The following is a 25,395-nucleotide window of genomic DNA, read 5'->3' as shown; positions in this document are numbered from 1 at the left end:
CTCAGTACCAAGCTAAGAGGGCGCAAAATCGAATGTTATTTTTTTCTTTTTCAGGTTCTACTCATCTTGTTTAGTGGTATTGGGGAAAAGTCCCATGTGGAATAAAGAGTTCCCCCTGGCAACGAGAAAACGGTGGCCATGACAACAATTTCACCCCATTTTCATCAAATGGGATATTTTTATGACTAGTATTGCCAATCCTCGGGAATTTTTCAAGATATCACATTGAAACTCGCACAGCTTATTTGTACGCATGTATAGAATATTGTTACGTTTGTAGGGGGTAGCGATACCTTTGTCCAGGTAGAGTGTATAGATTAGTGTGCTCCGACTGTCGTGAAGAAGAAGAAACCTCGAATTATAAGTAGGGATCCGGTCGACCGGATGTCGGGTAAGCTTGTGTCTTCGTCCCCATTAGAGGGGTGGGGCTTGTTAATTATTTTTATTGTTTTTTTTAAATACAAGATTGAGGCTCGTTTAAGAGCTAACATTAATCACAAAAAAACAAACGGACACAAAAAACATATAATAAAGGGAGCGGGAGACAAGATGGGGAGAGGTAGGGAAGCACACAAGTACAACAGTAGAGAACAGGGACATCGATTAGCGAGGGATTATGGATAATTAATTCCCTGTTTGTAATTGCCTCTGTTATCTTTTTCTGTGTTCCTTATGGCACCGCACTAGACACCTGGCCAGAAATCGGCCATTAACCACACAAATTAAAAACCAACCGGAAACCAGGCATCAAGCACTATCGCTGACCGACTTGGTGAGTCCAGAGGCACAAAAGCTCTGGGCAGCCACGCCTCAAAGAGCAGTGATTGGACAGGGATTTGATTGGCACAGAGGACTGGTAAGATGGGACGATGGGATTGGTGAAGCAGGCACGGATGACGTCAGAGCTGCGCGTACAAAATAGGTGGAACGGCGGACATTTCCCTTCTCGTTTTGGGTCTGGTGGTGGACGGTCGTGTGCCGAAATCTTCTCGCTTATTCTGATTCTGGATCCCATAGTGAACGGTCGCATTTTGGCTCTCTCAGCATCGACATTTTATCTCCCTCAGTATCGACGGCCTTCTAGTTTCTTCTGATTCTGGATCCCATAGCGAACGGTTGCATTTTGGCTCTCAGCATCTACGTCCTCTCGACCTTCTCGTTTTGGAACTGGTGGTGAACGGTCGTGTGCCGACATTTTCTCTTATCTCTTGGGTTCGGACTTTGGTGGTGAACGGTCGCATTTTGCTCTCGTGCGTTGAGGATTAATCACGAACGGCCGTGTTCCGAGATCTTGCTAGTGGTCATTAGGAGGACATCTTGCTAGTGGTCGTGAGGAGGAGATCTGCGGTTTCCGTGCAGAGATCGTGAGGACAAGCACGGCTGGAAGAGCGAGCTGCATGCCAAGCTCGTTTGCTTCACGCGGGAGGCCTACTTCGTGCCATCGAGCGTGTTTCGCGCGCCGACGACAAGGCCTCAGACGATCTTGACGATTCCTGACGAGACCCCAGCAGATTTGAGCTAAGTGCCACATAAATAACACATTTATTTTCAGTTATTTTATCCTTTGTCTGTATTCTGGTCTGTGTGGGAGCGCTCCATTTAGGAATCATAGTTTTATTTTATCGTGCTTTCCTTGTTACCGGTGTTTCTTTCATTAAGCCTGTTTATTTTTGGACATTTTACTTTCGAGTTAATTTTGTTAATTTGTTTGAGTTAATTTGTCCACGTGTAAAGACTGCCGGTGGGATCCGTAAAGGTAAGCGCTCTACGGTCCCCCCCCCCCACTCCCCACGCGTATTCGCCGCTATATTTTGATTGAACGCCTCGGAGTTAAAGAAAGGTCGTTTGGCAATCCGTTTCCTTGGAAGATTTTAATCATCAGGAACGCCACAATATGTTTATAAAATCTGGCCATAATTAGTCAAAGGTTTATTATGGCCAGGCCACGTCTAACATTACATGTATTCCATCCAATTATGGCCATGTCTAATTATGGAGCACACAATTAGAAAATGTATCAAACAAATTTGTTATGTACAACATTCCATCATCTAAAACATTTGATAGGTGAAATTTTCAAAATTGCATATTTGCTGTTTCTATGGCAACTATTGTTTATTTTGATTTCTCAAGTATCGTGCTATGCACAGACATCTTTGTTTTTGGCTGGAGGTATGCACTCCACCGAGTGCTGTTCCAGTTGCTGTTTATATGCTCCGATAGCGTCGGTAAACTCCCCCTAAAATGGAGAACTCCTGTGACAATGCCTGGAAACTATGTGTAGAAAAGGAGCAACACTTGTGCATATTTACACAGGTGCAGGACTATTATTTTACGAAGGAACCACCTTTAGAGGCCATTTTTCCCCACAGAGCAGGGGCTGGCCTTTTTTGGGCACCGCGATCCCCTTTTTGAGGCAACGATTTATGGCTGGATGCCCTTCCTGCCGCCAACGCTGTTCGTGGCCTCTTGCGACACACACGGAATTACGAGTGAACTTGTACTCAATTTGCCGACCCCGGAAGGATGACAGGCTGAGTCAACCCCCCTTGCTTTAATTCAGCGATCGACCGAGATTCAAACCCAGGATCCTAGGATCCCAAGCCGGCACCCTAACCGCTAAGCCAACACCAGGCCATGGACTATTCTTTTACGGATGGAGTTAAAATTGACCACGGCCCATCTCATTTCAACTCTTTGCCACAATCCAACATTTCTATAGGAGCACGTACACAAACACAATCGCTTGCAGGAGGACATAAAGACATCATTGATGAGTTTTGCATTAACAACTTTAACGGCACACAGTAGAGTGCATACCTCCACCAGGCTGAAGAGTTTGCGTTTTGTATCCCAATGATAGGCCAGATCTGGATCAGCACTTGAACCAAAATCTAATTGGCTTGTTCTTGTCACATAACCAACTCATCCCCCTAGTTTTGTCATAACTTGTCCCCAACTTTTTAAAATATCATGCCATATGTCGTTTTTGGCCTGATCAATGTTGAATACAACAACACACAACATGCATTTTAAGGCCATTTTCCCTGCTAGAGCGGGGGTTAGCCTTGCGGTCCCCATGACAATCTTCTCCATTTTGCCCTATTTTCTGCATCTCTCCTTGTTAACCCCCTTGCCCGCATTTCTTCTTCCACCATCTTTAGCCAAGTTTTTCTCGGTCTTCCCCGTCCTCTACTTCCTTCTACATTCATTTCCATCACTCTTCTCAACCAGTCACTTTCATCCTTCCTCAACACATGACCAAACCATCTCAACCTGTTCCTCTTGACAGCATCAATCACAGGCAATATTCCCATCATCTTTCGCAATTCATCATTTGTCTTCCTCTCTCTCAACGATACTCCGCACAACCATCGAACCATTCGCATTTCCACCCTTTCCAGCCTTCGTTGCTGCTCTACGTTCATTACCCATGTCTCGCTCCTGTAAATCATAACACTTCTCACACATGCAGCATACACCTTTCCCTTCAGCTTCAGCGACACTCCCCTCCTCATCAGCACGCCACTCAGTTCCCAAAACTTCTTCCATGCACATCTCACTCGAGCAACCGTTGCCGAGTCTGATCCACCTTCTCCATTCAGCATGTCTCCGAGGTAGCAAAATGTTTTCACACCTTCCAGCTTCACGCCGTCTCCAAGATCCAACAACATTTCCTCCATCTGCAGCTCCCTCTGTGCACACCTTACATTTGAATGAAGCTGCCACACTGGTTAATGACCCTCTCAGACCACTACATTTTTGATTAACCCACTCAGCGCACATTGTACATTGAATGGAGTTCACTCCGACACCCTTCCTGCACACAGCACACGGCCACTTCCCAGTTCTTTCCACCTCACCACATGCTTTACCACTTGCCATCACCTTCGTCTTTCCGATATTCACCTTCAGACCTTTTGTCTCCATACATTCCTTCCACTTGTTCATCTTTTCCTTCAGTCCATCCATACTTTCCGCAATCAACACCAGATCATCTGCAAACAACAACTCCCACGGTAAACCCTCCTTTACGTTCTGAGTCAGCACCTCCATCACAGCTACAAATAGTAGTGGACTTAGTACGGACCCCTGATGCACTCCCACCTTCACCTCAAACTCACCACTGTTCCAGTCCTTCGTCCTTACAGCTGTGCACGCTCTTTTGTACATTGCCATCACTACTCTGATCAACCATTCCTCCACTCCTAACTTCCTCAATGCCCATGTCAATACTTTGTGTGGAACCCTATCGAATGCTTTCTCCAGATCAACAAACCCAAAAAACAACTTCTTCCTCTTCTCCATCTACTTCTCCTGCAACTGCCTCACAATGAAAAGCGCGTCTGTCGTTCCTCTTCCTGGCATAAATCCAAACTGCATTTCGTCGATCTTCACTTTCTTCCTTATCCTCCTCTCCAACACCCTTTCCAATACGTTTATTCCATGCTCCAATAACTTTATCGCTCGGTACGAGCCACACTCCAGAGGGTCACCTTTCCCCTTGTATAGAGGGACGAGGGTACTCAGTTCCCAATCCACTGGAATGCGGCCTTCTTTCACCACCAGATTACAGATCTCTGTCATTCTCTTCACACCCCAACTTGCTGCTGCCTTCAACATATCTCCCACAACTCCCGTTGGCCCCCCGGCTTTTCCACTCTTCATTGCTTTTATCGCTTCCTCAACTTCCTTCTCAGTTATCTTCTCTGCCGGTCCTAAAACTGGGTTACTCTCTATGTTGCCATCCCATTCATTCTCTGTATTCAACAGCATTTCCATATATCTTTTCCATCTTCCTTTAATTCTCGCGAGATCTCGGAGACGGTGGGAGGGATTTTCGAAGCTCCACACGGTCTCCACGTTTTTCGAAGTTAAGTCTGTTCACAATTGTATTTTGTCGAAACTGTATTTATCTTTCGGTGTGTGAAGTTATTGTGTGCAACTTTGGTTGTTTCTCGGTGTTTATCTTTCATAAATTGATCGTCTGTTTGCCGTGTCGCGAGCAAGGCCTTTGCCACGTCGCGAACGATTTGAAATCGAAGTTAAGTGATTGTTCCCATTTGTATTTTCGTTAAAACTGTATTAGTGTAGCAGCATAGCAAACCTGTTGTGCATTTTGTGATACAAGCACCAAATTTGGCACAAATGTACATTAATATGTTGCGAACATTTTCAGATATTGGGCCACTTGAAATTCCGTAATTTTCTTTTTCAAATTTTTTCAAATTTCGTAATTTCAAATTTTTCGGGTGACACCGTCACAATTTCGGTCTTCGAGGCCGGCCGATATAGTGGGGCGGCTTAGCCCAAATATTCAAAAGAATTGTGCATTTTGTGATACAAGCACCAAATTTGGCACAAATGTACATTAATATGTTGCGAACATTGTGTGGTCAGCAATGAAGACGAGAGTCTGAATTACATGTATGCAAAAGACCTTGTGAACCAGTGAAGCAAATACACGGGTAAGCATGAATTAAATCTAGGGCATGATATAATTTCCATGATGTTTACCTCTACACAATGGTGGAAGGAGGTAATGTTTTGATCCCAGCTTGTCTGTATGTCTGTTTGTCTGTTAGTCCACAAAATTCCAGACAAAGCTTGTAGTAGTGGTAGTTGTAGTGGTAGTGGTGATAACAGAAATTGTTATATAGAACTGAACTTATATTATTATTATATGCAGAAAATAACTTCATTTCTATATGCCCTGCAGTGGACAGGTTAATTGGTTTATGCACTGAAGGGGTCACCCTGGTGTGCACTGCTGTGTTCTGCCTCACTGAGTTGTTCAGGTATGATGTACTCAGCACAAGCTTCCGGTCGGCCCGGAGGTGGGGGTGCGGGGCCTGTCACGGAACGTCAAAACAAACGGCCTGCCGGGGCCGCCCAAAAGTCGGGCGTGAGGGGCGCGTCCACTAATGGAACGCCTCTCGCTTCCCAGATCGAGGGCCACGTGGTCAGGAGAACCTCGTCCCTTCCGGTCACACTTTGCCTATCGGCCGGCCTCGAAGACCGAAATTGTGACGGTGTCACCCGAAAAATTTGAAATTACGAAATTTGAAAAAATTTAAAAAAAAAAATTTCGGAATTTCAAGTGGCCCAATATCTGAAAATGTTCGCAACATATTAATGTACATTTGTGCCAAATTTGGTGCTTGTATCACAAAATGCACAATTCTTTTGAATATTTGGGCTAAGCCGCCCCACTATATTTATTTATGGTGTTGTACGTATATTGTGTCCCGACGAAAATTTTTCGGTGCAAATCTTTCATACCTGTATTGAAAATCGTGTTAATTCGTGTCGTGTCTTGAGGCCTTGTACAGTGTACACTGTACAACCTTGAGGCTTTGTTTTTCTCTCAGCGGTCCGTCGTTTGTGATCCAATAACTTTCGTTCTCTGTATTCCCAGTCTTTTCACCCATAGCCTACTTCCTTGTGTAAATCTCAACTAAAAAAAAAAAAAACAAGCAAAAAAAAACAAAACAAACATTTCCTTCTCTGTTCTCATTCGTTTATTCATTCTTATTCGTTCGTTCGTTCTTCGACCACGTGTTTCTCCCCCATTTCCCCAGATAGTTTTCACTGTTATTAACCTTCAATGTTTACACTTGCCCCTCAAGTTATGTATTCCGTCATATTTTATAACACCTTTTTCTTCTTCTTCTTTAAAAGGCTGCTTTCGACTTGCTTACCAAATCAATTCATCCCAAAAAAAATATCCATCTCCTATAGTGCCTTTTTTCTACATTCCCTAAACTCTCCTGCACTCCATCCTCCATCCAGCGTCCTTAAACGTATTTTTAACTCGAAGGTCACAAGAAACTCATTTTGCAATAAATGTTCGTTTCCCATAAATCGTACACTTTCTAAAATCCAATCTCACCCCTCCCCTCCAAATCTTCCCCATAACCCCTCCCCTCCAAATCTTCCCCATCACCCCTCCCCTCCAAATCTTCCCCATCACCCATCCCTTTCAAATCTCCCCCCTTGCCCCCTCCCTCCTAAACTACCCCCTCACCCCTCCCCGCCAAGACGCCCCTCGCCCCTCCCCTCCGAGACTCCTCCCTCACCCCTCCCCTCCAAATCTCCCCCATATCCCATCCCTTTCAAATCCCTCCCCTTGTCCCTTCCCTCCCAAACTCCCCCCTCACCCCTCCCCTTCAAATCTCCCCACCCTCATTGCTTCTCAATTTCCCCCCTCTCACTCCCCCTCCTCAAAGCGTCCTCCCCGCTTCTTCCCCCTTCCAACTCTCACCTCCATCTCCCCCAACCTTCTGCCTCGCTCTTCCCCCTCCTCAAATAACACCTCATTGTGCCTCACCCAATCACCATCAAACCTTTTGTCCGCCCCATCCTGCCCTTTCTCCGAGCTATTCTGAAATCTCTGACACACCTTCAACAGCTCTCCCTACCTCTTCCACCTCTTCCACATCTTACCCTATCCCTCCTCCCCCCTGTTCTGTATCTGATGCTCCCCCTTCCTCTTCTTTAACGGTATGGACCTCAAACATCCGGGGCCTTCGTTCAAACTTAACTGATCTCTCCATACAGGTTGCTTCTGTCAAACCAGACGTGATCTGCTTAACAGAAACTTTCCTCCTTTATGATGTCTCTGATTCCTTAGTATCTCTCCCGGGCTACTCCCTCCTCCGGTATGATAGACCTGAGCCTCGTCCTGGAGGTGGGGTTGCTATCTTTATCAAAAACTCTCTTCCTCACTCGCCCTGCACTGCACTCTCTCCACCTCACCCCCAGGAATACCCCTGGCTACGGCTTCCCCTTCGCTCCCACCTCTTGTTCATATGTGTGTTGTACCGTCCACCAAACAGTGATGACTCCATCTACATCTCGCTGTCTGATAATATGGACCAACTTCTATCTACTCATCCAAACTCTCTCTTCCTCATATGTGGTGATTTCAACTGTCATCATGCCAGTTGGCTGGGTGTGGGTACCTCTCTCACCAGCCATGGCTCCTCAGCAAAGGACTCCTGCGACTCACTGGGACTGACACAATCTGTCAATTTCCCGACCCGGATCTCAGTCAACGGAACATCTTCTCTTCTGGACTTGGTTATGACTAACTTCCCTGAAAATGTCTGCTGCTCTTCTTCTGCTCCAATCGGATCATCTGATCATGTCCTTGTTAAAGTGGACATCTCTCTGACCATCCTCAGGGAGCCTGCTCAGCGTCGACGAGTCTGGCATTTCACTCAGGCCAACTGGCACGGTCTTCAAGCAGCCATCAATCATCTGGACTGGTCTCCCATCTCTACCACCTCTGACATCAACTCATCCTGGGAATTCTTCCAAAGTAAATTGCTCTCTCTCATGCACAGATTTATCCCATCTCGTCTTCAGTTGTCATACCCTTCCTCCCGTCCATGGTACACGGAATCTTGTGGTGAGGCTGTTGCCCAGAAACAACTTGCCTTCGTCTCCTGGAAAGCAAATCCAACGGAAGGAAATCTCATTTCCTTTCACAAAGCCCGAAACAAGTGGGTGTCCATCCTCAGGAGAGCTAGGAAACAATATCTCTCCGTTCTCAAGACCGAACTCTCTTATCTGTCTCCCTCTTCCAAATCCTGGTGGCGTCTGGTCAAATCCGTTTCTGGTGTTTGTTCCCCCTCCATCCCCTCCCTTACCTCAAACGGCTACACAGCTGACTCCGCACTTGAAAAAGCTGAATGCCTCAACTCTGTGTTTGCCTCTAAATCTTGTGTCCCAAACCCATCCCTCTCTGTACCCACCATACCCACCTGTACCCACCAGTCGTACCCTGCTGCTCCTGGACTCCTTGTCCTTTCCTCCTGACAAGGTGGAAAAGTTTCTGTCAACCCTCGACTCTGATTCTGCAACTGGACCCGACGGCATCAGCCCACGGGTCCTAAAATCCTGCTCTGCCGCTCTATCTCACCCTCTCTCTGTTCTCTTCACCCTCTCTTTTGCTCAAGGTCAACTGCCATCTGCTTGGAAATCAGCCAACATCACCGCTATGCACAAAAAAGGTGCAAAAACAGATCCTAGCAACTACAGACCAATCAGCCTTCTCCCAATTATCAGCAAAGTCATGGAATCCATCATTGCTTCGGATATGAAATCTTTCCTCTTCTCCAATGGCTTGATCTCTGATCATCAACTTGGTTTCAGACCGGGTCACTCTACTCTGGACATGCTGCTTCTGCTGTCTCAACAATGGATGGAGGTCCTCAATGCCAAACAGGAAATTAGAGCTGTCTCCCTCGACATATCACGTGCCTTCGACACGGTCTGGCACCCCGCTCTGCTCACCAAGCTCTCCTCCTTTGGTATCCATGGAAATCTCCACGCATGGCTGGCGGACTTCCTCTCTAGTCGTCGTCAACGTGTGGCCCTGAATGGGTTTCTCTCATCTCCTCTTCCTGTTCAGGCTGGAGTTCCCCAAGGCAGTGTTCTGGGCCCCGTGCTTTTTCTGGTCTTCATCAATGATCTCTCTGACTCTCTTGAAAATCCTCTCTATCTCTTTGCTGATGACTCCACTCTCTGCCGCTCCATTCCTCTTCCCTCAGATCGGCAGTCTGCAGCCTCCTCACTCTCTGAAGACTTGGACAAAATCACAGACTGGTCAAACAAGTGGAACATGTCTTTCAATCCTGACAAATCTCACACTCTTACTATGTCTCTCCGAAAAGATCGACTGGACAACCCTCCCATCTACTTTCTCAACAATCCTCTCCAAGAAGTTCTGTCGCTCAAGCTTTTGGGTCTCACTATCTGCCATGATCTTTCTTGGGAAAACCACATTTCCAAGCTGGCCTCCAAAGCAAGTCGCCGACTGGGCATCCTCCGTCGTGCGAAGTCCTTCCTCGGCACACCTGAGCTCCTCACCACATACAAGGCTTTCATCCGCAGCTCAATGGAATACTGTTCTCCCCTATGGGCCGGTGCTCCTGCCTCACACCTAGCTCGGCTTCACGCTGTTGAAACCAAAGCTTTCAGAATTATTGGAATCTCCCGCGATGAAGCTATCTCTGAGGGCCTTTCACTCACTCACCGCAGGCAGGTAGGTGGTCTTTCTGTCTTCTACCGACTCCTCTCCGGCCTTGCACCCCCAGCTCTCTCTGTGCTCTGTCCCCCAAATATTCCTACAGGTCGCACAAGATCTGCCAGCAACCCTCTGATGGTTAAACTGCCGAAATCTCAGCTCTCTGCTCACCTTCACTCTTTCATTCCTCTTTTCTCCCACCTCTGGAACAAACTCCCTCACTCCCTTCAATCCCACTCCTCCCTCCAGGTCTTTAAAACAGCTGTTCACCACCATCTCTTATCTTCCCCCATCCAAAACCTTGATCTTTTCTACCCCCACTAATTCACACCAGATCCACCTTGTTTGAAATTCCAACTTCTTTCCTGGAAGTCCTGTCAGTGTCCATATGTTTTATACCTCTCCCACCGCCCCCTTCCCTTGCCCCCCCCCCCCAAAGCCCTCGCCCTCTCTCAGATCTCTCGATGTCTCCATGTCTCTCGGTCCCTGCTCTCAAATGTTGTGTTTGTGTCCTTCCCCCTCTCTCCCCATCTTGTCTACCGCTCCCGATGTTATATGTTTTATGTGTCGGTTTGTCTTTCTGTGTGATTAATGTTCGCTCTTTCACGAGCCTCGATCTTGTATACAAAAAAAACAAAAAAATAAAATAAAATTCCATCTGGGTCGACAACAATTTGTCCCACTTCATCCTTCAAGCAACTCACCCCCATCACATCACACCTCTCTTTCGCTATCTGCTTTGCAATCCTGAATACTGCTTTCTGACCCTCTTCCGAATCCAAGCGTTCTCCGAACATTTTCCTACATGCCTCCTGCGTCTTTGCTACCTCTTTCTTTGCAGCCTTCCTGGCTGCCTTATAACTTTCATGCTCTGCTGTTTCTGCTCCCGTACCCTTCGCCTTCTGCCACTCCTTGAACTTCTTCCTCTTCTCGTCAATCCTCTTTCCAACTTCATCATCCCACCCCCATGTTTCCGAGTGCCTTGGTGGTCCTTTTGTCCATCCACATACCTCACCAACGGCTCCCAACAGACTAGCTTTCATTGACATCCAACCACTTTCAAGCTCAACCACATCATCCTCTACCCTACTCAGCCTCTCTTTTAATGCCTCCCTTACTGTCACCTCTTTCAACCTCCACACCTTCATTCTCGGTTGGTACTTCACCCGCCGAGCTCTCCTCGCACCTTTCACCCTTATGTCGCAGACAACCAAGTGGTGCTGTGAAACAGCCTCCTCCCCCGGGATCACCTTTGTGTCCCGGAGGTGCCCCCTATCTCGCCTACGCACCATCAGGTAGTCAACGGTTGTCGTCGACCCACCTGACGTGTATGTAACAAGCTTATTATCCTCTTTCTGGAACTGAGTATTACAAATCAACAAATCAGCTCCATCAGCAAACTCCAAAATCCTTTCACCTTCTCCATTTCTCACACCATATCCGTAACCCCCATGAACACCCTCAAAACCATCCATACTCCTTCCCACATGTCCATTCAGGTCTCCTCCCACCACAACAACTTCCTCATCTTTCACGTTTTCCATCAGCTTCTCTATCGCACACCAGAACTTGTCCTTCTCTTCATCGCTTCGACCAACCTGCGGAGCATATCCCGAGATGACGTTCACCAAGAGCTTTCCAATCATCATTTTCACCATCATCAACCTATCACTAACTCTAGTCACACTCACCACACTGTCTACAAACCCATCAGAAAACAGGACACCAACACCATTCACGCCCTCCAGGCACCCTTGCCACACAAACTTGTATTTCTGTCCCTGCCTACCCTTCACCATTCTCACACCACTTCCCTTCCATCTCGTCTCCTGCACACAACATATGTCCACTCTTCTTCTGACCAATACTTCCACCACTTCTCCTGATCTCCCTGTCATTGTTCCCCTACATTCCATGTCCCAAACCTCAGAAACTGATCTCCACTTCGGGCTGCACCCTGCCCATATGTACTTGTAATTGTCATGGTTCTCTTTTTGAGGCAATGTTTTTTTTTATGGCCGATGCCCTTCCTGACGCCAACCCTCTTAGTCGTCTCTTACGACACGCAGGGATACGGTGTACCTATTCTAACCAGGGTACACACTGGGAAACGTTTAAAACATGGAAATTCGGGGGGTGGGGGTGGGGGTGGGGGGGTGGGGGTGGGGGGGTGGGGGCGGCGTCAGCATCACGGCTGCGGTTTAAACATATTCCAACAATATCCAAACAGAACCATGATAACCATGAAAGACAATGTGGGAAAAGTCTCCAAGCGAGAACGTGGATTTGAGAAATAAGGAGCAGAGGCGGAAGAAAAACGAGATACAGGGGGCGGGGCACAAGTCGAGACGAGGAGGAGAGCGAACAAGCACGTGTCCGGGAGGAGAGAAAGAATCAATATAGAATTCTTTGTCTTTCCGTTTGTCCTGTTTTTAAAAACGCCGGACAAAGGGTAAGATGCCCGCGAGAGGCAGGGGGGAGAAAAGAAAATCAAAGAAACAAGCAAATACTATGAAGGAAAGAACTTACACTCACAAAACACCGACGGGGGGAAGGGAGCCCGGAAAGACCAGGCCGCGCACGACGCGCGAATATAAAACGACCAATCGCACACAAATCCGCAACAACCACAAAACCAAAACTAAACAGAAACACACAACAACACACACACAACAAAACCCGACAAAGACACGAATGGGAAAACACTCAAACTTTGATGCCGTGGAGAGCTCGAAGCAAGCCTCGTCGCCCGAGGGACCGGAAGTCTTAGTAGTTAATAAATTAATAAATTAAAATTAAATTTTTATAAATAATTAAAATTAAAAAATTCTCGTATCCGGATTCCGATCTTCACCAAAATCTAATAAAATTGTCCTTGTCGCACACCCAACCTGTCCACCAAATTTCGTCAGAATCCGTCCATAACTGAGAGATCCTGTTCAGACAGACAGGGATGAAAACATAACCTCTGTCCACCTCCGGTGGTGGAGGTAACAAGACGTTAGTAGACGATGGACAAATCAACAAAGCATATGGCACTTGTCCTTGGGATCTTGGCCTTAGTTGTGTGCACAGATGGGAGTGGCAAACTCAAACCAAAATATGTTTAGTTTCTTTTTTCTGTTAATATTGCAACACAATGTGCCAACTGTGTACCTTGAAGCGAATGGCCCTGTGGGGAGCATAATCGAGCATGAGCTGGTGGCTGCGTTGCCACTTGAAAAAGATCAACTGTGTGTGTTGATCGCACAGCCCGGCTTTGTGGTCTCTCATGAGATCGTTGGTGATGAATCGGCACCCTTGTCCCGAGTACAGACAGGCGTAGATCAAAAACGGGTCGTCTTTCGATCTGCGGGAAAGCGTGTTGAACCCACAGCTTAAATAAAACCGACTTTCAGACTCGTGATAAGATTTTTTAAATCTTAAGACTTGATGATAATTATTGTGCAATGTTTAAACACTAGCCTGCTTTGTACATTTTGATGTGCACCATGTCATGTCTTTTTTTTTTTACTCCCATTTACTTTACCTAACTCAACCGCCATTTGTAGAATGAAGAACAGTAGCCTTGCTGGTGAAGGCAAGTGTCGATATTTACATTTGCTAATTTTGGAGGTTGCAGGATGGATCTGTATGTGATGAGGAAGAAGATCCTGCTGCTACATCGAGTTATATTTGATACAAGGTTGATGGAGTAGGACAACCAATTATCTCCCTGTGATTCTTAAGACATTTTCAGATGGAGGTCGAGTTCAAGTGGATATTCTCACATGTTGTCGGTAAAGAAGCAGTCCGCGAGCTTCTTCAACTTCTGCATGTCCTCACTCTGCCACCGATTGTTGCCTTGCAACATGTGCTTCCGGCCTAGGACCAACAGGCGGTGACCTTGGCTCACAAGGTGAACAACTACATCCAATAGCTGGTGTACAGGGCAGGAAACCAAAACAAAGTTAAAATTGCACAACTGGAAATGAACTTCATACTGGTATAAATAAAAATATAACTCATTGTTATTTTAAGTAACTTATTTTAAAGCACGAGTCAGCTTGTATTTGATTAATGAACCTAGTGTGTCAGTTAAGATTGATAGTCTTTGGAAAGGGCTGGCACGATAAAGGTATGCGCACTCACCTATGAGCTGTCTAGCCTGGGTTTGAATTCCAACCCAGCTATAAACTGTCATCTGTTTGTTTTGCAGGCAGGGTGAGACATCAACGTGTGTGCCATCCCACATAAGGACGATACGAAGGAGAACCTGTCTTGCCTGCACCGGCCATTGGTAGACATTAACTCTGCCAACTTTCACAAAGACTAGGTGAGTTATTCCCAGCACCCTGGCTAAATTCCAAATTCCCGTCACATTCAGCCGAACGTCAGGCCTGGCCAGCCGCTTCATGAAGAGCTTGGGACAAAAACATTCACCACTTGACCCAAGAAATAGATGGGAATAACTGGAGCTGTTAAAGTAGTCGTACTAGTCATGGTCTGAGATGAATCTTGATAATAGCAAAAAAAAATTAAATAATTGATTAATCAATAAATCAAAAATACCATTTACAGCCAAATCATTTGGTCATTGTCATGTCGAAATAGCTTCCTATCGCAAAAAGTGCCTGAGACATTGCCCAGATTAGAAAGGAAATAAATAAGTACCTAATCGGTAATAATTAAGTAATTAATCAATTAATTTATTAATCAAAAAACAAAAAATACTGTTTTTGCCAAAGCACTTACTATTGTACCCAAATTTCAGCTTCCTAGCTCAAAGGATAGCCGAGTTATCGCCCAGACAAACAAGAAAACAAACAAGAAACCGGAGTGAAAACTGAGTACTCCTTTTCAGCACGTGTCATCGTCGGGCCCCCTTCGGTGCCCGGTGATGACGTCATGCAGCGCCTGGAGATGGCATAGGAAAGGAGCGGTGTACAAAAGTTGATAGAGCAAAATGTTATTCCCCTCTCTCTCCTGGCTCATCATCTTCTTCAAGAGTTATTTTTTTAACGATTCACATACATGGCTCATCATGTGCAGTCAGAGCTACTATACATACGTACATACATACATACATACATACATACTATACATGCTAATCAGTCACATGGAGATGGTAAACCCTCAGGATAATTATCTTTAAACGTCATGCTCTTCTGCGATTCTTCACCAAATGTCTCGAGGCAATGAAGGACGGAGCGTTTTGTCAAGAGTTTACTGACCAGTAAATTTAAACACAAATTGGTGAGCTCGAGTTGACAGAAAAAGTGAAGTAAATGGCACAAAAATAATTACATTTCAGCCAGTTAACGACTTTACACCAAGGAGGTCTTCCACTCTCTGGTACTAGCTTGTGAGCGCACAGCTGCTGTCAGGAAATGATATCAATGAAAATGGCTGAACATCACTTATGCCTGTGGTGATTGTTTTTCCAGTGGTGTCTGAATGGTACATGGAAGAGAAGTTGGAGCCTTGATTGCATCCTGATCTTTAACGAGGCCTAGAGTAAGTCAGCGACGAAGAGCTGGCTGCATTTGTCAATCGTTTCTAGAATAGAGAATGTGATTTACGAGGAGACGGATGAGCCGAGTGAAAAGGAACTCGATAAGCTCAACCGGTAACCTGGAGAGCCTGAGAGTGAAGAGTCGGTTGAGCCCAAGGTGGTATCGGTGGAGGTATTGGTACTGTGGTGTCAGCTGCAAGAGGTAGTCGCTGACTGCAATCGCTGCAGACATGGGAGACGCAAACTTTAAAAGGAATGAGGTCATTAGAGAACTACGAAGTACAATCAGTTCTTCAAGACTGCTATGATTGTTAAGGCCTGCTCTTTATCATCTTAACGTTCAGTTTTTATTTTTTGATCTCCATGAACCTCATAATTCTCAGGCACAAAAAATCTGTGTGTTTAACCTTTTCATTCTTTACACATAATCATATATTTATAAGTAAAAACCTCATCTGTTCGGAAACTTGTTTGTTTGCCTTTCATTGTTTGAAAGGCAAACCACTGGTTAAACTGATCATTCGTCAAGACTAATGTTTTGGTGGAGAAGTTGTGTATGTGACACGGATGGACAAAATGATTAGATTTGTGAAGAGCTGGATGCGGATCTGGATCAGAGAATTTTTAAGTGATTCTTCACCAATGAGAGATAGGGCTAAAAACGACATGTATCTCAAAAAGTTGTGGACCGATTTGGACGAAACTTGGTGGATAAGTTGGGGTCAGTGGCAAGAACAAGCCAATTGAATTTTAGTTCAGGTCTGAATCCAGATCAGGCCTATCAATGGAATACAAAACGTAACTGTTCAGCCTGGCGGAGGTATGTGCTCTACAGAATGACGTTCCAATTACCCTGTCATCGTGAACCAAAAATCAGGGTTCGGCATTCGGTTGCATACGTGTGACGTCTGTGTGGCGTATGTGCGTGTCCGCATTTTTATGCGGCAACCGTTGGTCCGATTGACACGAAATTTTACCATCGGAGTGCCTCGGCCTGTATAATTTTTTATTCATAATTATGACGTCATAGGTCACGTGGCACGGACGCCATCTTGGAAAAACGTTACACCTCTATCTCCGAAACCGCTCAATGCAAAAAAATTGAACTTTGTCGGCTCATTGTCAAGTACTCCCCATTGGGAATAAGATATGTTAATAATTATGTCACTGGTGCCTTCATTATGACGTCATAATTCGACAAGTACAACGCTTGATCTGATTAGTATGAATTTTTTAAATTATCTGCAACTGTTAGTCCGATGGACACGGAATTTTGACCATAGGAGCGCTTCCGCCTTTCGAGTATTTTATTGACAATTATGATGTCGTAGGTCACGTGGTACAGGTGCTATCTTGGAAAAACTGAAAAACGTTGCACCTCTATATCTCCGAAACCACTCCATGGAAAAACTTGAAACGTGGCTCATGTGAAAGAACTCCGCATGGGGGAAAAAGTGTTGTTGTTAACGATGACGTCATTGGTGCCTTAATTATGACGTCATCATTTGACAGGGACAACGCTTTGTCTAATCATTTGGAAATTTATTGAGCGTGATTCATGCAACAATTATATTGGAGAATATAAATTTATTATGTCATCTCTCACGTGGTCTGGCAGCCATATTGGATCAGAGCAAAAAAACCCTTCAAAATCAGAAGAGTTGGCTCGCACCAAGTTGACTGCACAGGGTAAGTATTCCATGAATACCTTCTAGTTCTTTATGGCTTTGATATTGTAGAATCCTATATAAAAAAAGACTTTTGATAAAATTTATCTTAAAAAAACAAACAACAAAAACAAACTCACAATCTTTGAATTGGCAGTCTTAACAGAAACACTGCCCACGTTGAGACCATCAACAATGATGGTGAAAGGGCCTTTTTCACGAACAAACTTGTGGAATCGCTCCAGTTCCTGTGGACATGGCACCAAAATGCCACGATGCACACACAATCAGTAACAGGAATGAGGAAAGTACCAAGAATATAAATCGTTCAGACAATAATGCCAACAGTAATAACAATATAATGCTAACAGCGATGAACCTGCGGTGTCGTCCTATTGAAAATGTCTGTGCCTTGGATGAGTTTTGCCATCGTCTTGTCGCGGAGGTCCTCAAAATCCTCAGCCTTGAAGTGAACGTGAGAGAGCTTGTGATGACATTCCGGGCATATTCCCCTGTAGCGCAGTGTCTGATCAATGGGTCATCCGATGGCAAATTGCCGAAGTATCCTTCGTATACGAGGCAAAGCTTAGTCTCCCCTTCACATGTGCATTTCCATTGTCAAGCGAGATCATAGTACATGCAAAATAGTCCATTTTTAAAAAATTATTATTAAGCAAACAATAATTTTGTGTTTTTGTTACCTTTCGTCAATCGTTGTGAAGACTCCTTTCCAGTTCTCTCCTGGAATACTAAAAAGATTCCATTCATCAGGAACAAGTTTTGCTTTGCAAATCGACAACACATTTAATCAAGGCAAACACACAAACTGCTTCATTGCTGATTATGTAATTCTGCTCAAAATAATTATGATAAATAATGAGGGTTTCCAGAAACTAATGGAGGGGGAGGCGAGGTAGTGGGAAGGCAATATAGCCGGAATCCGGGTGTTATTGCGGACACGTTTTCATGTTGTTAAATGCGAAAATTTAAATTTAATCGCAGGGTTACCCATGCACTTGAGTCAGGTGATTCCAAAAATGGTATAAATGACAGGTGCACACTACTCCAAAAATGCGCAAACACAATATGCATAAAACACAAGCTTACTGCACTGGAACTGGAATGTATGCCATTAACAGTGTGGTGACGTCACATGCCAGGAAATTGTAGTTTTTTTTTTCAATTTAAATCGTATGTTTTTTAAAAGTAGCGTTAAATTAAACACATTATTTATCCGTATCGCAATGTGTGCACTAAAAAAATAAAAATAAATATATATAGGTCATTATGGGCCCCTTCTGATTGTGTGCCTGGCACCGTGGCGCCTTTGGAGCCATTGAAAACCCTACCCTGGATACCAGGTGGGTATTCTCGATAATCATTCCTCACTCCTCTTTGTCAATCAATCAGAATTGAAAGGAACATGATGACATGTCAGGGTTACTGTGCATGACTCAACAGGTAAAAATGTGCAGCCGAGATCGCTTGTACTTACATAGTTTTACATATTATGAAAGCTCTAAACGCTCCTCCATATGTGGAATATAGATCTTCTGGTATATGTATGACAATTGGAATATAATTGAAATTCAGCATTGATTTTGTTTTTAAGACCTTCACTCTTTAATTCCTCTTTTCTCCCGCCTCTGGAACAAACTCTCTCACTCTCTTCAATCCCACTCCACCCTCCAGGTCTTTAAAACAGCTGTTCACCACCATCTCTTATCTTCCCCCATCCAAAACCTTGATCTTTTTCACCCCCGTTAATCCACCCCAAATCCACCTCATGCAAATTCTGTTTTCTTACCTGAAAGTCTTACATAGTTTGAAAAGTCCTGAAAGTCCTGAAAGTCTTACATAGTGAAAGTTATTACAATAGTGTCCATCTTGTTTATCCTGTGTATCCCACCCCGGCTCTCTCTCTTCCACAGATCTCCCAATGTCCCTGTTCCCTACTGATGTTGTTTCCCTCTCTCCCCCTCTTGTCTCCTGCTCCCTTTATCATATGTTCTATGTGTTAGCTCTTACACGAGCCTCGACTTGGTATATAAAAAATTATATATATATATATAAAAAATTATATATATATATATATATATATATATATATATACATATATAATTACAACATGCATTTTAAGGCCATTTTCCCTGCAAGAGCGGGGGTTAGCCTTGCGGTCCCCATGACAATCTTCTCCATTTTCCCCTATTTTCTGCATCTCTCCTTCTTAACCCCCTTGCCCGCATTTCTTCTTCGACCATCTTTAGCCAAGTCTTTCTCGGTCTTCCCCGTCCTCTACTTCCTTCTACATTCATTCCCATCACTCTTCTCAACCAGTCACTTTCATCCTTCCTCAACACATGACCAAACCATCTCAACCTGTTTCTCTTCACAGCATCAATCACAGGCTCTATTCCCATCATCTTTCGCAATTCATCATTTGTCTTCCTCTCTCTCAACGATACTCCACACAACCACTGAACCATTCGCATTTCCACCCTTTCCAGCCTTCGTTGCTGCTCTACGTTCATTACCCATGTCTCGCTCCCATAAATCGTAACACTTCTCACACATGCAGCATACACCTTTGCCTTCAACTTCAACTTCAACGACAATCCCCTCCTCCTCAGCACGCCACTCAGTTCCCGAAACTTCTTCCATGCACATCTCACTCCAGCAACCGTTGCCGAGTCTGATCCACCTTCTCCATTCAGCATGTCTCCGAGGTAGCAAAATGTTTTCACACCTTCCAGCTTCACGCCATCTCCAAGATCCAACTCAACATTTCCTCAATCTGAAGCTCCCTCTGTGCACACCTTACACTTGAATGTAGCTGCCACACTGGTTAATGCCCCTCTCAAACCACTACATTTTTGATGAACCCACTCAGCGCACATTGTACATTGAATGGAATTCACTACGACGCCCTTCCTGCACACAGCACACGGCCACTTCCCAGTTCTTTCCACCTCACCACATGCTTTACCACTTGCCATCACCTTCGTTTTTCCGATATTCACCTTTAGACCTTTTGTCTCCATACATTCCTTCCACTTGTTCATCTTCTCCTTCAGTCCATCCATACTTTCTGCAATCAACACCAGATCATCTGCATACAACAACTCCCACAGTAAACCCTCCTTTACGTTCCGAGCCAGCACCTCCATCACAGCTACAAATAGTAGTGGACTTAGTACCGACCCCTGATGCACTCCCACCTTCACCTCAAACTCACCATTGTTCCTGTCCTTCGTCCATACAGCTGTGCACACTCTTTTGTACATTGCCATCACCACTCTGATCAACCATTCCTCCACTCCAAACTTCCTCAATGCCCATGTCACTACTTCACGTGGAACCCTATCGAATGCTTTCTCCAGATCAACAAACCCAAGAAACAAATTCTTCCTCTTCTCCATGTTCTTCTCCTGCAACTGCCTCACAAGAAAAAGCGCGTCTGTCGTTCCTCTTCCTGGCATAAATCCAAACTGCATTTCGTTAGTCTTCACTTTCTTCCTTATCCTCCTCTCCGACACCCTTTCCAATACCTTCATTCCATGCTCCAATAACTTTATCGCTCGGTACGAGCTACACTCCAGAGGGTCACCTTTCCCCTTGTATAGAGGGATGAGGGTACTCGGTTCCCAATCCACTGGAATGTGGCCTTCTTTCACCACCAGATTACAGATCTCTGTCATTCTCTTCACACCCCAACTTCCCGCTGCCTTCAACATATCTAATATATATATATATATATATATATATATATATATATATATATATATATATATATATATATATATATATATATATATATATATATATATATATATATATATATATATATATATATATATATATATATATATATATATATATATATATATATATATATATATATATATATATATATATATATATATATATATATATATATATATATCCGTGTATTAACCTCAGCCTGGTGTTGGCTTAGTGGTTAGGGTGCCGGCTTGGGATCCTAGGATCCTGAGTTCGAATCCCGGTCGATCGCTGAATTAACGCCAGGGGGGTTGACTCAGCCTGTCATCCTTCCGAGGTCAGCAAATTGAGTACCAATTCACTGGTAATTCCCTGTGTGTCGCAAGAGGCGACTAACAGGGTTGGTGGCAGGAAGGGCATCCGGCCATAAAACATTGCTTCAAAAAGGGGACCATGGTGCCCGAAAAAGGCCAACCCCTGCTTTGCAGGGAAAAATGGCCTCTAAAGGTGGTTCTTCTTCGTGTATTAACCTCAACCCTAACTTTTAACTTTGTTTGTCGGTAAAATAGTGCGGTTAATACACAGGAAAATACGGTATTTGTATTTACTGTGACTTTTCTCTTTGACCCAATTATTAATTATTCCCTCCATATTGTTATTATGTTGGTTTGTTGAAAATTTTATGATAAAAGTTGAAATATTTCAATGCACTTGAATTACAAAGAAAACGATTGAAGTTCACCAACACAAAGAGTTGTGCCCCGCACACACGAGCTTTATTGCAGGACCTCGTCTGTCGCGCAAATTAATCAGCTGATGGCAAGTCCGTATTACCAGTGACCATTCTGTCTGCACATGTTTTGTTGTTGTACATCTTCATTGGTATATTGCTTTTCCAGATTATTAAATTGGTGATAATGGCAGGTCAGAATGTTTGCCCAATAAGTCCTTTGATTCACATATTTGGCATCCACACATGTAACTGGAATGTGGGCATCATCAGGAATCCTGTTCAACCAGTTTCATGAATATTCAGAGTGGTTAACCCAATATCAGTGCACAATATATAGTAAACAAATTAATGTTGTTGCTATGGACAACATTAACACTCCTGAATAGCGACTGCTGATTCGTCATCAGTGGCCATGTGGTGCGGAATGCGGAAGGTCAGCTCATTGTCCATTGCTTGCGCTGTAAAGCCATGAACCTTTGGACATTATTATTTTATCCCCTCTTAAAATAAAATTTTTAATTTTCTTTGCTAAGGCTGTCTAATTTGAATGCAATGTGTGGTGTGTATGTAATGAAGCAGACAATATATATATTGTCGTGTCCGCAGCTAGTTATCACCAGCCTTGGACGGAAGAACCGAACCAGCTTTAACTCACGAGGTGATCTCCAATTTGGTGGTTATGACGCTCACGGGAGGGAAGAACCATGAAGGCTTATTCTCACAAAACATGGGTTGATGCCGAAACCCAACAAGAACACAACAAAAAATGTGCCAATAATTATTTATAATAAAATGAGGCGCAGAATGAAAATAAAGAAAATACAGCTGAGGTAAAATGCTAAGGTGAGGATCCTCCACTCAGATACAAACACGCACACAGGGTAAAATAATAAAATCAAAATACCACTCTGGCACTTAGCTGGCCCCAATATGGATCCTGTGGTAAGGTTGGCGGCTGTCGAAGACCGCAGCCACGAGGCAGGAAAGCTGGGAAATTGGCGGCAACGCTGCGCAAAGAAAACACCCGGTATCGAGGCAAGCACGCAGATGGCCTTCCTTCTCCCCGGTCTCTCAAAGCTTCCAATCCTTTGCGTGGGGAAGGACAGTGTGGCCTTCAGCTCCCTGAATAGCCCAGCAGCCAAAGCCTCCTCACGATCGCCACAGACAAAGCAAAAGCTCCACACTCTCCTCAGAAACCAAAATATCCACAAAGCTTCTCCTTCTCCCCTTCTCTCTCTCTCGCTCGCGCCTGCCCACCTCCTCGGGCCGCGTCACTTGGGAGAGGGAGGGGGGGGGGGGGCATGGCCTGCCGGTCCTGTCCCCACCCTTCGGACAATTGTAGCTCTGCCTCTCCTAAGCGGTCCTTTGCCGTATGTGTCCATGGAGCATGGATACTAGCCGACTGAGGTTTTGCTCGGCCGGCAGTTGTTATAAATGTTAGGGATAGCCACAGAAGGTATCACGAACAGGAGAAGTTAACCTTTAACCCTACTACTAATTAACATGGCATCACCCCTCGTATGATGAACATTAAAACACAACCTTAAGCTACATTTTCCCTAATTATGTACACTGAGATGCTCCTACACGTCACACGGTCCATACTATTTCCTATTCAATCCTATCTTTCTTGTGGTATTCTCTTACCTTTCAAACCATTTGGCTACAGCTCGCGCGAGACTTTCAGAAGGGTACATCCCTGCAGCTTCCATGCTCCACAACAGACCCTCCATGTCTTTCCGACAGTTCACCGCTGCCTTTCCTCCCAGCGCTTCGCTACTGAAGAAAGCCCCGAGCAGCTCGTCAGTGGGCTGGAGTCCACACTTTTTCAGTTCGGCGTAAAGTTTCCAAGCCAGACTTGCATCACCATGCCTCAGAGCTGCCGTAGCCACGGTGCAGATGGACGGAGACCGCGGACCTACCAGATTCCGCAAGTGTTCCAACAAAGGCAAACTGAGACGCCATTCTTCGGTGGTGCAAAGCACCCGGAGCAACGTGTTGCAAGACGAACGGTCAAGGTGGTTGCTGCGTTTGAGAAGCAACTGGGCAGCTTCATTTGTTTCCGTTTCATCGCTCGCCTTCAGACACATCAGCAGGTAAACATGCAATAAGGAGGTTGGAACCTGTTGAGTTTCCAGGGCCACAAATGTAAGCAGGGACTTGGCTGTATCCAGGTGGATATGTTTCTTATACAGAAACAACATAACTTGTAACTCAAAGTTCTTCCTACAGGATGAAACAAAGAAGCAAAATGAATAACAGGTCTCACATGTTGAACTTTTGGGAAGTTAAAGGTTTTTTTGGGGAGTTTGATTGTAATTACAAAATACTCTTGTGATGCAACACCATATATGCACAAAGCATGTCCATTCATTTCCTATTCTGATACCATAAATCAAATTCAGCAATTCAAATGAGTGGGCCATCTGCAAAACAGTTTTTTTTTTTATGAGGGCGTGCTGAAAAGTAATGCCTCCTATTATTTTTCTCCAAAACAGGTAAAGATATCCCGCTCCCTTTATTTTGTCTTATGTGTCCGTTTGTTGTTTTTGTCATTAATGTTGTAGCTCTTACACGAGCCTCGATGTTGTATGCAAAAAAAAAGGAAAAAAAAGAAGTTCTTCCCACCGCTGGGTGTGAGGTTTCGTGATTCTGACCCTACATGTCTTGGTGCTACATTCATGAAGTTGTCAGAGGGCAGCACGACGACAGTGCATTGGAAATGAGAATTGGGTGCAGCATTATGGTCAATGGTGTACCGCCACAAAGGTTGACCAGGCCAGACTTGTCTGCGTCAGATTTTCAACTCTTCCATAAACTCAAGGAAAACCTTCCTGGAGAACTTTTTTCTTCTGACTTTAGATAGATGCGAAGCACTGGATAAGTCAGTAGGATGCACAGTACTAGTGTGACGGTATCACAAAACTACGTGAACGTTGACAGTTACCACAGAGGCGATCATGTTGCTGAATGAATGCGCACTATGGCAGAATAAAGATTGATTATTAGTATCTGTCTTTGTTTAATTCGAATATATTTACTTGTTTTGGAGAAAAACAACAAGAAGCATTACTTTTGAATACCTCTCTTTTGAGAAGTAAGACCCCAAAGACTGTTATCTCACATTTCTTGGGTGAAGAAAAGATGATCATTGGGGTTTGATTTTGAACAAGTGAGAAATTTTTGGAATCGAAGATGGATTTTAGTTGATTTTATATTGCCACCTCTAATATGCCAAACGAAAAAGTTAAAAAAGCAAGATGGCGTATTATGGTTCTGAAGAGTGCAATTCTACCACAATAAGCTTTACCACCACCAGCATAATCATCGAATAACACAAATAGACCAATCAGAGAAGGGTTTACAGGCGATATTGAGGTAGAGGCTCAGGGAATTGTTGATACGTCCACGCATGGAATGACTGAGAAATGATGTCGAACGGTTATGCATCACAAACCCTGCCATGGGAGTGACTTCCAATGAATGAAAAGGTGGTTGGTGGTAAGTTAATGTCGATAAATAACCACAAAGGTAAAAACAAGTGAGACCGCTGGTATATTAGTGTTGCACTCACTTCTCTTTTTTTTTTTTTTTTGTATACAAGATCGAGGCTCGTGAAAGAGCGAACATTAATCACACAGAAAGACAAACCGACACATAAAACATCTACCATATAACATCGGGAGCGGTAGACAAGATGGGGAGAGAGGGAGAAGAACACAAACAC

General features: G+C 44.4%; 1 protein-coding gene and 1 long non-coding RNA gene across 14 annotated transcripts in view; one reads left to right on the top strand and one right to left on the bottom strand.

The window, feature by feature from the left end:
• The window catches only part of PRORP (protein only RNase P catalytic subunit), a 30,162-nt gene that overhangs the window by 1,145 nt on the left and 3,622 nt on the right, over window positions 1-25,395 (bottom strand). For 8 of the 12 annotated variants that reach the window (XM_078784889.1, XM_068128200.2, XM_068128202.2 and 5 more), the window contains 6 exons: window positions 23,316-23,894; window positions 17,896-17,943; window positions 17,574-17,706; window positions 17,335-17,442; window positions 13,804-13,952; window positions 13,190-13,382 (listed from right to left, as the gene is read on the bottom strand). In XM_078784889.1, coding sequence (XP_078641015.1) covers window positions 13,190-13,382; window positions 13,804-13,952; window positions 17,335-17,442; window positions 17,574-17,706; window positions 17,896-17,943; window positions 23,316-23,894 — 1,210 coding nt within the window. Of the gene's footprint in view, window positions 1-13,189; window positions 13,383-13,803; window positions 13,953-15,512; window positions 15,750-17,334; window positions 17,443-17,573; window positions 17,707-17,895; window positions 17,944-22,572; window positions 22,755-23,315; window positions 23,895-25,395 lie in introns of those variants that run through there. The other 4 variants (XM_078784895.1, XM_068128201.2, XR_013624609.1 and 1 more) reach the window with 3 other exon arrangements.
• On the top strand, window positions 13,654-19,239 carry LOC137434952 (uncharacterized). 2 transcript variants are annotated; one of them, XR_013624610.1, is made up of 4 exons: window positions 13,654-13,931; window positions 14,232-14,348; window positions 17,146-17,216; window positions 19,126-19,239. It is a non-coding gene; the product is annotated as an uncharacterized LOC137434952 (long non-coding RNA). The 2 variants fall into 2 exon arrangements; XR_010985974.2 differs by lacking the exons at window positions 17,146-17,216; window positions 19,126-19,239 and adding an exon at window positions 15,460-15,595 and having other exon boundaries at window positions 13,811-13,931.

This window comes from Myxine glutinosa, chromosome 9 (genome assembly GCF_964187855.1).
Source record: "Myxine glutinosa chromosome 9, kmMyxGlut1.1, whole genome shotgun sequence".
In the NCBI taxonomy this organism is placed as follows: Eukaryota; Metazoa; Chordata; class Myxini; order Myxiniformes; family Myxinidae; genus Myxine; species Myxine glutinosa.
This window is presented reverse-complemented; position numbering and strand designations above follow the sequence as displayed.